Source organism: Thalassophryne amazonica, chromosome 9 (genome assembly GCF_902500255.1).
Source record: "Thalassophryne amazonica chromosome 9, fThaAma1.1, whole genome shotgun sequence".
In the NCBI taxonomy this organism is placed as follows: domain Eukaryota; kingdom Metazoa; phylum Chordata; class Actinopteri; order Batrachoidiformes; family Batrachoididae; genus Thalassophryne; species Thalassophryne amazonica.
Window position 1 is genome coordinate 52,430,992 of NC_047111.1, and position 13,590 is coordinate 52,444,581.

Genomic DNA, 13,590 nt, shown 5'->3' on the forward strand with positions numbered 1-13,590 from the left:
CTGTGCAGCTGTTCAGGGATGTGCCAACTTCAGCGGCCAGTTCCACCAATTCACAGCTCAATCTGTCCAGGAGGAGAAGCAATGAAAGCAAAGTTCCATCATGCAGCGAAAGGCCTCTCACGCTCTTCCACACACCGACGCATTCACAGAAAGGCAAGTGCACATTCAGATAGTGCTTTTAGCCTGTTCTTCCTTTTCAGATGGCTCATTCTAGGACATTTATATTCTAAAAGGTAGTGTGAGGCTAATCTTTTGCCTGTGTGTGCTGGAATAGCCTGGGTTTAGAAAGGATAACAAGAATCAGGTGACCAAAATACAACAAAGAATTGTCAAATATAGAGACAAAAATGAATGACCTTATTTGAAGATAGCATCTCACCAAAAGGGAAGGAAAAGCAAGTATTTCTTACTGCAAGGAGGGTATTTTGGTGGGAACAAATGGAACCTCAAATATAGGGGTTGATGCTTTGTGTTTGACTTATGTTATCCCTGGTATCTGGCCTGGTTTCTGAGGTTTTAGAAAAGACATTCTGTTCAATATATTCTTCAAAAGGCATGTTAATCAATGCGATGTTCATTATCTAATGTTTCCTGCCACAGCATCTTGCAAGAAGATGCTACGAACGCACACTCCATACAGTGGTCTCGTGCACACATGATACAGGGTTCTCCCCAGAAATTTTTAGCGGTGATGTTGGCAATTATCGCCTGAGGCAGTGCACGTTGCGAGCCATTTTGACTAGTTTTAGATGCACTGAAAGCAAGAATAATAGACAAAAAATTTACACTTATGTTGTAATATCAAAGTTCTTTTTTGTATTTTTCTATGTTAAGAAAATAAATTACATTGAAAAGTTTAAAAACACATTAATATTTGATGGACATAACATTTGCTCTCTTCTTTAAAAATGACACACTGTACCTTTAGTCCAGTAAGAGTCCAGGCAGAGTTTTTCTGTCATGTTGGCAGTTTAGCTTTTTTCAGCATTTTTGAGTGGAATTGCATACTTGTTAAAAAAAACAATATAACCCCTAATTGTCTTGTTTGAACAAGAGCTAAATCTGGACTGATTTGTCAAATCAGAATCAAATTTATTGCCAAGTTTTCACATACAAGTAATTTGATCTGGTGTCATTGGTGCATAAAAAAACAATAATAAAAAGAAAATGAAAAAAATAATTCTGGAAGAAGTAAATGAGTAAATCTGCTCTTTTAAAGATGAATCCTGGATGAAAAAACTTTCTGAATCAGTTTTTCACACTTTACTGTTTCACTGAGGCTGTGTGGTGAAAATGATCGTTTATTAAAATTGTTTCGCTGCTTTTTTACGTCTAATAACACTTTTTCCTCCCTCCTTCCCTCCCTCTCTCTCTCTCTCTCTCCTCTTTCGCTCTCTGTCTCTCCCCCTCTCTCCTTTCTCTCTCCTCTCCTCTTTCTCTCTCTCCTCATTCTTTCTCTCCTGTTTCTCTCTCCCCCCTCTCCCCTCTCTCTCTCTCTCTCTCTCTCCTCTCCTCTTCTCTTTCTCTCTCTCCTCTTTCTCTCTATCTCTCCTTTCTCCCCCCTGTCTCTTTCCTTTCTCTCTCTCCTCTCTCTCTCTCTCCTCTCTCTCTCTCTCTCCTTTCTCCCCCTCTCTCTCTCAGGCGTTTCTTGGCAGCGGCACTTGTGAGGCTGCTATGCTCATGAAAATTGTTGACTAACGTAAAACGGCTAATCTACAGGTTTAGCTGTCAATTTGAAATGGAGATTAGACAGCTAATGTTGGGCGACTAACCTTAGTCGACTGAGTAAGTTTAGTAGACTAAAAGATAAGACTGCTTTATGAAACTGGGCCCTAGTGTGCAGGTACCTCAGTGTTGAGGACCCCAGCTACTGGAAAAGGACGATGGGATGCTCATGTGTCACATGACTGTGGCAGATAGACTTTTGAGATGTGGGCATGGGCTGGTTGCCAAACACAACCAAGGGTGGTTTTGTAGTATTATGGATGTGGTGATGAACAGCACTACCACATGCTCACAGACCTAATTTATGTATTTACTTTTTAAATTTTCTTTCATCTGCTCCTAGCCATGCAGGGTTGCCACAACATATCCAGTAGAGCTCTGCATTGGAATTTCATCCATTTCTTATGCTGGATGCACTTTATGATACAGCTCCACTTCTACATGGAGAAACATGCAGCTCCTGGTGTTCCTCAGCTATCTCTCAGCCAAGTACAAATCAGCATCTGCTTTGCTTAACTTCTGAGATCTGACTGGGTCAGTTGTACAGTGGCTTGGCTGTACTCACAAACCTAATGCACCATTGGAAACCCTTGCACTTATATCACTTTATTCTACTTTTATTTTTTAAATCTAATGGATAAGATCTGACAGTTTAATAACACTTCTGGGTCATTGCATTAGAATTCATAATTATGATGAGGCTTATACACTGTCATCAGTCATTCTCAGGTCATAATAGGACTTGCAAAAGGAAAATATTAATTTACCATGTCATTCAACGCTTAAAGCTGTAAATTTAATTTTAATTTACTTTTAAAGCCAACTTGCATTTCAATGTAACCCAGCATCATCAGAATAACATAAGATAAATAGCTGCTGTAATTGAAAGCAAGTGTTTACTGTCGAGCAAGACACATTTCTTTTTTTTTTTTAATCTAGCTAACTGCACCAGAGAGCCTGACAACCATTCTTGCTTTTTGAAGGTGAGAAGAGGAACAGTGTTATGAACATGACAGTCGCTGAACTGCAGCAGTCAGGCTCATCCACTGCCAACTGTAGCAGCAGCAGCAGCACCAGCAGCAGCCATAGTCGAACACCGAGACACAGTCTGACAAGCAATGACGGGGACCAAGACACAAGACCCATCACCAGGCCCAGCTCGCTGTAAGTAGACTAGTGACTGCAGTTGTCAGGATACATTGAAATTATCAAGTCATAATAAAATTCAGTCAGGATTTTAAAGACACCACATGCAATGCAAAGTTTGCATAGTATAATTGTAATAAATAACATTTTAATGCTGCTGAAAATAAAGCATGTCCTCACAGAGGGCGTGCAGAATGTTGTTTCAAAGCAACATACAGGCACTTGTAAATGTAAAGACAATGAAGACCAAATATATCAACAGAAAACAATTGCACAATAGACTACTGAAAACCTTGTTAGCTCTCAAGTGCGCAGTTTTACCATTTATGGAATGGGGAAGAAAGAGAAGATAAAAGCATTAGATGGTGAAGAAATACAGTAGTGTTCAGAATAATAGTAGTGCTATGTGACTAAAAAGATTGATCCAGGTTTTGAGTATATTTCTTATTGTTACATGGGAAACAAGGTACTAGTAGATTCAGTAGATTCTCACAAATCCAACAAGACCAAGCATTCATGATATGCACACTCTTAAGGCTATGAAATTGGGCTATTAGTAAAAAAAAAAGAATAAGGGTGTGGCCGCTATGGTGCCACCATTTTGACCCTTTGCCATGGAACATCAAGTCATGATAACTCCTTCATGCTTTGCCTGATTGACTTGAAACTTCACATGTGTGATCACGGTTGGCCCCTGAACACATCTGACCCCTCTGTTTGTACACTGAGCGCCCCCTACTGGATGAACCATCAACATCTCATAACGCCTTCATGCATTGTGTGATTTGCTTAAAATTTTAACTGTGTGATGAGTTGTTGCCCCTGTACGCACATGCCCACATCTGGTCACAAGGGCACATACTGGCCTGGGTAGGCGGTCGCGTGGAACGAGGGCCCGTATATGACTGCTTGCACTAGATTGCATCCACATGGCGTTGTCATGACACCGCATGACGCAACTTGAAGTGGGCCTGGTGTGAAAGGGACATAAGAGCCTGTGCTAACCAGCTGGCCCCCATCTTCACCCAGATTTTCAACAAATCACTGGAGCTGTGTGAGGTCCCCTACTGCTTCAAACACTCCACTACTATCCCAGTCCCAAAGAAACCCTCCATAACAGGACTAAATGACTACAGGCCTGTCACCTTGACATCTGTCGTCATGAAGTCATTTAAATGGCTGGTGTAGAGCCACCTGAAGGACATCACTGGACCCCTGCTAGACCCCCTGCAGTTTTCCTTCCGAGCAATCAGGTCAGTTGGGGATGCAGTCAACATGGGATGCATTACATCCTGCAGCAACTGGACTCTACAGGGATGCACATGAGGATCCTGTTTGTGGACTTCAGGTCAGCACCATCATCCCTGACATTCTCCACCAAAAACTCTCCAACCTCTCTGTGCCAGCTCTCACCTGTCTGTGGATCTACAGCTTCCTGACTCACTGGACACAGCAGGTGAGGCTGGGGAGCATCACATCCAGCACACGGACAGTCAGCACTGGCGCCCCTCAGGGGTGTGTGCTCTCCCTACTGCTCTTCTCCCTCTACACAAATGACTGCACCTCAGGGCACCCCTCTGTTAAACTCCTGAAGTTTGCAGATGACACCACCATCATTGGTCTCATCCAGGATGGTGATGAGGCTGCATACAGACAGGAGGTGAAACAGTTGGTCCTCTGGTGTGGTCAGAACACCCTGGAGCTGAACTTGCTCAAGACTGTGGAGATGATAGTGAACTTCAGGAGAACCCCCCCCCCCCAATCCTCAACAACCCTGTGTCTACTGTGGACAATTTTTCAATTTCAATTTATTTTCATTTATATGGCGCCAAATCACAACAGAGTTGTCTCAAGGCGCTTCACACAAGTAAGGAGGCCTAACCTTACAAACCCCCAGAGCAACAGTGGTAAGGAAAAACTCCCTCTGAGGAAGAAACCTCAAGCAGACTAGAGTCAAAGGGGTGACCCTCTGCTTGGGCCATGCTACAGACTTAAATTACATAACAATTCACAGAAACAATTCACAAAAGGAATATACAGGAAATGCTGTTGGTGCACAAGACAGGAGGGTCTCCAGCACAAATACAACTCCCGTCTCCTGATGGAGCTGCACCTTAAACAGAGAGAAAAAAAAAAAAAACAGAATCAGGCACCAGAAAGACAAGAAATACAGTATAATTTGCCAGCATTAAACAACAAGAAAAACAGGAAATACTAAGGTGATCGCCGGCCACTAGCCATAAGCTTCACTAAAAGACCCAGAATTTAGGTAAAGTTGAGGCCGTGGCACGCTCTGTTTCCTAATAAAATGAATTAAAAGAGTAAAAAGTGTAAAACAAAACTATACCAGTATGTTAGCCATACAAAGGGGAAAATAAGTGTGTCTTAAGTCTGGATTTGAAAGTCTCCACAGAATCTGACTGTTTTATTGACCCAGGGAGATCATTCCATAGAACAGGGGCACAATAAGAGAAAGCTCTATGACCTGCAGACTTCTTATTCACCCCAGAGACACAAAGTAGTCCTGCACCCTGAGAACGCAAAGCTCGGGCCGGTATGTAAGGTTTAATTAGGTCAGCTAGGTAGGGAGGTGCCAGTCCATGAATAATTTTATAGACTAGTAGCAGAACCTTAAAATCTGGTCTCACTGGGACAGGAAGCCAGTGAAGGGACGCCAAAATGGGTGTAATATGGTCGAACTTTCTGCTTCGTGGCAAAAGTCTGGCTGCAGCATTTTGAACCAATTGGAGAGCCCTAATGCTGGACTGCGGTAAACCAGAAAATAGAATATTGCAGTAGTCCAGTCTAGAAGAGATAAATGCATGGATCAGGGTCACGCAAGGTGGAATACTTCTAATTTTGAATGACGCCATTTCCGTTCTTGACCTCTAGCCTTATGCTTGAGGTCACACAGGTAAGCATTGAACCAAGGTGACTGTGTTTTGGGAGAGCGTGGTTTTAACACAGGTGACACAGTCATGTTGAGTGTAGTTTTGAGCACTGAGTTTAAACTATTCACGTCTGTCTACTGATTGGGTATTTGCCAGATGTGAAGCTAAGACATCAGGCAGTCTAGCTTCAAATTCAGTCTTAGTTGAGGAGTTGATGCATCGCCGTAATGATATATAAGGTTGTTGTTCCACTAAACATGGCAGCAAAACTGTAAACTTAATAAGTGAGTGATCAGAGACCACTGATGTAAGAGGCATGATGTCAGTATTTGTGACAGGAATACCACGTGTGAGAACCAGATCCAGGGTATTTCCACTAATGTGCGTCAAGTCCCAAATGCATTACCGAAATCGTAATGCACCCACAATTTCCATAAATGATTTGCAGAGGGGATCAGAAGGCTTATTTATATGAACGTTAAAGTCACCAATAATCTGAATGTTATCTGCACTGGTTGACAAGTTAGAGATGAACGCACCAAATTCATCTAAGAATTCAGAATATGGGCCAGGAGGCCTATATACAATGACAAAGTAGTACAGCTGATTTTTATTCTTCTGACTTTGGCAATGCGTAATATCCTGAGCAGAGCGGAGAATCAGATGCTCAAACGAGTTACATTTGTGACCTCCAACAGCTAATAAGCTAAACCTAGATTTAGAAATAAGAGCAACACTCCCATAAGAGCAACACCCCCAACACTTCCGGTTCCTGGGATCCACCATCTCCCAGGATCTGAAGTGGACTTCCCACATAAAATCCATCAGGAAAATGGCACAGCAGAGGATGTATTTCCTCAGACAGCTGAGGAAGTTCAACCTGCCCCAGGAACTGCTCATCATCTTTTACACGTCCATCATCCCGTCTGTCCTGTGCATCTCCATCTCTGTTTGGTTTCTCTCTGCCTCCGAACATGACAGGCTCAGACTTCAACAAACTGTCAGGCCTGCAAAAAAAAAAAAAAAAATTGGAGCCAGCCTGTCCTCCATCCAGGATTTACACTCAACAAAAATATAAACGCAACACTTTTGGTTTTGCTCCCATTTTGTATGAGATGAACTCAAAGATCTAAAACGTTTTCCACATACACAATATCACCATTTCCCTCAAATATTGTTCACAAACCAGTCTAAATCTGTGATAGTGAGCACTTCTCCTTTGCTGAGATAATCCATCCCACCTCACAGGTGTGCCATATCAAGATGCTGATTAGACACCATGATTAGTGCACAGGTGTGCCTTAGACTGCCCACAATAAAAGGCCACTCTGAAAGGTGCAGTTTTGTTTTATTGGGGGGGATACCAGTCAGTATCTGGTGTGACCACCATTTGCCTCATGCAGTGCAACACATCTCCTTCGCATAGAGTTGATCAGGTTGTCAATTGTGGCCTGTGGAATGTTGGTCCACTCCTCTTCAATGGCTGTACGAAGTTGCTGGATATTGGCAGGAACTGGTACACGCTGTCGTATACGCCGGTCCAGAGCATCCCAAACATGCTCAATGGGTGACATGTCCGGTGAGTATGCCGGCCATGCAAGAACTGGGACATTTTCAGCTTCCAAGAATTGTGTACAGATCCTTGCAACATGGGGCCGTGCATTATCCTGCTGCAACATGAGGTGATGTTCTTGGATGTATGGCACAACAATGGGCCTCAGGATCTCGTCACGGTATCTCTGTGCATTCAAAATGCCATCAATAAAATGCACCTGTGTTCTTCATCCATAACAGACGCCTGCCCATACTATAACCCCACCGCCACCATGGGCCACTCGATCCACAACATTGACATCAGAAAACCGCTCACCCACACGACGCCACACACGCTGTCTGCCATCTGCCCTGGACAGTGTGAACCAGGATTCATCCTTGAAGAGAACACCTCTCCAACGTGCCAAACGCCAGTGAATGTGAGCATTTGCCCACTCAAGTCGGTTACGACGACGAACTGGAGTCAGGTCGAGACCCCGATGAGGACGACGAGCATGCAGATGAGCTTCCCTGAGACGGTTTCTGACAGTTTGTGCAGAAATTCTTTGGTTATGCAAACCGATTGTTTCAGCAGCTGTCCGAGTGGCTGGTCTCAGACGATCTTGGAGGTGAACATGCTGGATGTGGAGGTCCTGGGCTGGTGTGGTTACACGTGGTCTGCGGTTGTGAGGCTGGTTGGATGTACTGCCAAATTCTCTGAAACGCCTTTGGAGACGGCTTATGGTAGAGAAATGAACAATCAATACACGAGCAACAGCTCTGGTTGACATTCCTGCTGTCAGCATGCCAGTTGCACGCTCCCTCAAATCTTGCGACATCTGTGGCATTGTGCTGTGTGATAAAACTGCACCTTTCAGAGTGGCCTTTTATTGTGGGCAGTCTAAGGCACACCTGTGCACTAATCATGGTGTCTAATCAGCATCTTGATATGGCACACCTGTGAGGTGGGATGGATTATCTCAGCAAAGGAGAAGTGCTCACTATCACAGATTTAGACTGGTTTGTGAACAATATTTGAGGGAAATGGTGATATTGTGTATGTGGAAAAAGTTTTAGATCTTTGAGTTCATCTCATACAAAATGGGAGCAAAACCAAAAGTGTTGCGTTTATATTTTTGTTGAGTGTATATCGGTTGAGGTTCAGGAGGTGAGCTCGTAACATCTCTGCAGACCCCTGTTGAAACTCCTTCCCCCTGGTCAACATTATAGAGCTCTGTATGTCAAACAGCAAGACACAGGATTTGAGACACAGGATTATTTGCACATTTTTTTATTGTGAATTATTTTGTGTTTAGTATATACTATGTATACATGCTTGTACATAGAGAGCACAGTTCAAACCGGAGTCATATTCCTTGTGTTCTTTTAAGATACTTGGCGATTTGGTGCCTACCCAAATCACCTATGAAGTTTAGATATGCTGTCTTTGCTTCTGATGAGATGGAAGTGTATGAATGTCTGCATTTGTGTTTGTGTGGCAGTGAGTGGGTGTCTTGTATTTCATTGGATTGATGACCCATCAGGATGATGAGGAGGTAGGAGGCTCTTCTTAATTATGTCAGCTCTCAAATGTGGTGTATTTGTGAAGAGGAAAAGGAGATTAAGAATTTAGCCCAACGGTATTAACCTGAATCCAGTTCTTCACTGTTTGTGAAATGCCATAGACGTGTACACCAACTGAATTTTTTTCGCAATATCTCTGAATGTGAAGAAAGAAAGTGTATGACTCAGTGGTATACTTGTGCATCACTGAAAGTCAAACATTCAGTGAAGCCATGGAAACGACAGCAGAGAATTCAAAAACTATCACAAGTTACCTACCTGAATGGTAACTATCACAAGTTACCATTCAGGGAAGCATACAACAAGGCCATGCTCTGTCACCAGTGTTGTGCCTAATATACAGTACATCCAATCTCTCTGCCATTTGTTGAAATACTGTGCACACTGTACAAGCATTGTCGTGTTCCTCCCTTCATGTCAGTGTCTGGTAAATTAGATAATCTAGGAAACATAGGGAGAAGCATGGTGCCTGGCATGTGGACAAATACAGGGAAAATACACAACACAAGAGAAAAGTAAAATCGAATATAAAGAAAGGAGTGTGTGGCTAGGGTTGGTGTCACAAATGTGTGTGTTGATACTCCAGTTAGGGCCCCTTCACACGTTTACTTCACACATAGTCCCAATTTGGAAGCAGGAATCGTATGCAAAACGTGTAAATTCGTAGCTGCCTCGAACACCTCGTGTACCTGTTGCTACAATTATTTGCACATACCAGCAGCTGAAAGACAGAGTGTGCGCTGTGCCGCCAACTTCCAGCTGACACACACGAATATCTAACACCGCTCATTTGGCACTTAGAAAATGTGCTCCCCCGCTCCCCCCCAACACGTGCATGCATGTGGTTTGCGCACCCCCTGCAGGCGAGGTGCCTCTCATATGATCACAGAGTGACATCTTGGTCTGTGCGCTGAACGGATGGGGGCGTGGCAGCTGTTGACAACTCTGGTCCTGGACATCAGAGCTGCAGAACACGCACCGTGTTTTGATGGACACACACATGTGTGTGCTTGCTGTCCTCACATCGAAATACATAAAAACATATATCGCTTCTGCGAAGGGCTGGAGATTGCACACGCATATGATGTAATTTCTCTATTTCTGGGGACAAAAACACAGCATTTTCTCTGAGTTTTTGGGCAAATTTCACACAAACGAAGTGGAAATGCAAAGAAAAAGTGATGATACAGTGGAAAAGTGGACGTGTTGCGATTTGTTTATGTCCTGGAGCTCAAACGTGTCAAGGCAGTGTTGCAGGTGAGAGAACGCAGCTACTCTGGTTAGCTGTGTAGGCTAACACTTACCAACACAACGTCTCCCATTCGCCTCGTCTTTCCTTTTCCACTGAGAAACAAAAAAAAAATACTTTTTGCGACTGCTTCGGTGATTGCAGCCGAAAACAAAACAGTACACCATTTTTCCATGTGAAGTTATGCTGTGTATATAGTGCGCAACGGGAGCGGAGGTCCCCATAAATGGTCATATCCCACGATATCATGCTTGGTTCAAACGAGACTGCGGTGCCCTATTGATAGAATGTGTGGCTGGGGATGGTGCCAAAACAACTGCTAAAACAAAGAGCAAATTAGTGATGGCTAACTCAAACTTTTTTGAAGCATTTCAAAAGCACCCCCCCCCCCCCCCCCCCCACACACACACACACACACACAAAAGAAAGAACTAAAAAAAATAATGAAGAGGTAGTAAAAAGTCAACACCAAGCTAATTACATCTACAATGTGAGGCCACACCTGAAGAGCCAGTTTAGTGGGAACATTGACATTCAAGCCATTAACTTGCAGATTAGGACAAAATTTTGACACACCTCCCCCATGACATTTAACAGTGTCTTCAACATTTTACCAAGTATTTTTTTTTTTTTTTTACAGTGCAAGAATTTTAAACACAGCATTTCTAAACATCCTAGTTTTATTTTGGACACTTACATTCATTTACTTTGCACACAGAAACAAAATTATTTCACAAAAACTACCAACGCCAAAATTATTAGCATCCCTAATGTGTATCATTTTTGCTGGACAACAGCCTGAAGTCATTTTGTGTAGTTTTCAACAAGTCTCAGACATGTTTCCTGAGGAATCCCAGCCCATTCTTCCTTGGTGAATCTCTCAAGCTCCTCCAGATTTGATGGTGTTCTGGCATGGACCTTGGCTTTCAGTGCACCCCACAGAGTTTCAGTGGGATTCAAGTCAGGGCTTTAGGCAAGCCAGTTAGTAATGTTCACTTTGGTCTTCTGGAGTCACAGTGTTGTATAGTAACTGACAGGGATTTCTATATATTAGCAATATTATTATCAAATATTAATGTCTTTACTTTGATTGTTAATGCCTTTACTTTGATGTACTGTCTTTGATCTATTTTCATATGTACATATATGCATGTGTGAGAGTTCATGTACCATTACTCTTTTAATTAATCACTCATTGTCAAAGCAGTCATATACACTGAACTGTTCAAGTAATCCTTAAAACTGCTCACACAGGAAAGTGAACAGATGATCTTTGGCTTAGTGAATGTACAGACTGTTTTGCTAAAGCTATGTTTTTGCTAAGCACAGATGTGCATCTTTAATTAACGGATCAGCCTTGAGGGAAGAGCGGTGTGACCGGCACACTGGTTCAGGGCTGAACGTTGTTATCGGAGGACTAGGAGACTGGAGGCTTAAAGCCATAACAGTTTTCATATCAACGTGAGACCAGACTCTGTGTCTTTTCCTTGTTTTGTCCTATATGCTTGTATGTAACTTTATTCAATAAATAGGAGAGGCAGATGGGCGGGGCCCTTCAGAGCGGACGAGACGGTGGTTGGCAAGGGGTCACGCTTGTTTGCTCTCTCCTGATCAGGAAAAAGAAATTCACTGTCTCCTGCGTGATTATTTTCTGTGTTAACTGAGTTGTTCTTTTCAGGTCCAACTCTGAACAACTCCGACAGTAACGAAGTAAAAATACTTCACTACTGTACTTAAGTACATTTTGGGAGACTCTGTACTTTACTTGAGTTTTTTTAATTCGGCTTACTTTCAATTTTACTTCACTACATTTCTGACCTTAATTGCATACTTCTACTCCGATACATTTTCTATGCGCCATGCCATTACTCGTTACAAAAAACACACACACATGAAAAAAGTAGTGTTTTCACCCAGAGACACCACTGATTACTAGTGACTGCAACGAAGTCAGGCCGATTTGTCATGAGGCATGTCCGGTAGGCTTTTTTGCAGTTGCGCATTTGGGGGGTGTTTGTCAGGAAAATGATAATTTCTCTACATTGATTACAGACCTGCAGCGGGTCTGTAATCAACTTTTCTGCAGCGCGGATCGAAGCAGTGATTTGCAGGTCGAAGCAGTGCTTCGATCTACGATTTGTGGATTGATTGCTTTATTTCGCTTTATCCTAATTATTCCCCACTAAAACCCTGAAGAGCATATGTCTGTGAGTAATATTTAATATTTTTATGTTAAACCGACCTGTTATGGTCTTCAGAAACAGTTCAAATCAAATCAAATCAATTTTATTTATATAGCGCCAAATCACAACAACAGTTGCCCCAAGGCGCTTTATATTGCAAGGCAAAAGCCATACAATAACTACAAAAAACCCCAACGGTCAAAACGACCCTCTATGAGCAAGCACTTGGCAACAGTGGGAAGGAAAAACTCCCTTTTAACAGGAGGAAACCTCCAGCAGAACCAGGCTCAGGGAGGGACAGTCTTCTGCTGGGACTGGTTGGGGCTGAGGGGAGAGAATCAGGAAAAAGACATGCTGTGGAAGACAGCAGAGATCAATCACTAATGATTAAATGCAGAGTGGTGCATACAGAGCAAAAAGAAAAAGAAACACTCAGTGCATCATGGGAACCCCCCAGCAGTCTAAGTCTATAGCAGCATAACTAAGGGATGGTTCAGGGTCACCTGATCCAGCCCTAACTATAAGCTTTAGCAAAAAGGAAAGTTTTAAGCCTAATCTTAAAAGTAGAGAGGGTGTCTGTCTCCCTGATCCGAATTGGGAGCTGGTTCCACAGGAGAGGAGCCTGAAAGCTGAAGGCTCTGCCTCCCATTCTACTCTTAAAAACCCTAGGAACTACAAGTAAACCTGCAGTCTGAGAGTGAAGCGCTCTATTGGGGTGATATGGTACTAAGAGGTCCCTAAGATAAGATGGGACCTGATTATTCAAAACCTTATAAGTAAGAAGAAGAATTTTAAATTATATTCTAGAATTAACAGGAAGCCAATGAAGAGAGGCCAATATGGGTGAAATATGCTCTCTCCTTCTAGTCCCCGTCAGTACTCTAGCTGCAGCATTTTGAATTAACTGAAGGCTTTTCAGGGAACTTTTAGGACAACCTGATAATAATGAATTACAATAGTCCAGCCTAGAGGAAATAAATGCATGAGTTTTTCAGCATCACTCTGAGACAAGACCTTTCTAATTTTAGAGATATTGCGCAAATGTAAAAAAGCAGTCCTACATATTTGCTTAATATGCACATTGAAGGACATATCCCGATCAAAAATGACTCCAAGATTTCTCACAGTATTACTAGAGGTCAGGGTAATGTCATCCAGACTCAGGACCTGGTTAGACACCATGTTTCTAAGATTTGTGGGTCCAAGTACAATAACTTCAGTTTTATCTGAATTTAAAAGCAGGAAATTAGAGGTCATCCATGTCTTTATGTCTGTAAGA

At 42.7% G+C, this 13,590-nt stretch overlaps 1 protein-coding gene across 2 annotated transcripts in view; it reads left to right on the top strand.

Annotated features, from left to right (window-relative positions):
* LOC117517120 (rho GTPase-activating protein 26-like) overlaps positions 1-13,590 on the top strand; it is a 397,059-nt gene that overhangs the window by 314,899 nt on the left and 68,570 nt on the right. For both annotated transcript variants that reach the window (XM_034178045.1, XM_034178046.1), the window contains exons 19-20: positions 9-153; positions 2,709-2,889. In XM_034178045.1, the coding sequence (XP_034033936.1) occupies positions 9-153; positions 2,709-2,889 (326 nt within the window). The remainder of the gene's footprint in view (positions 1-8; positions 154-2,708; positions 2,890-13,590) is intronic.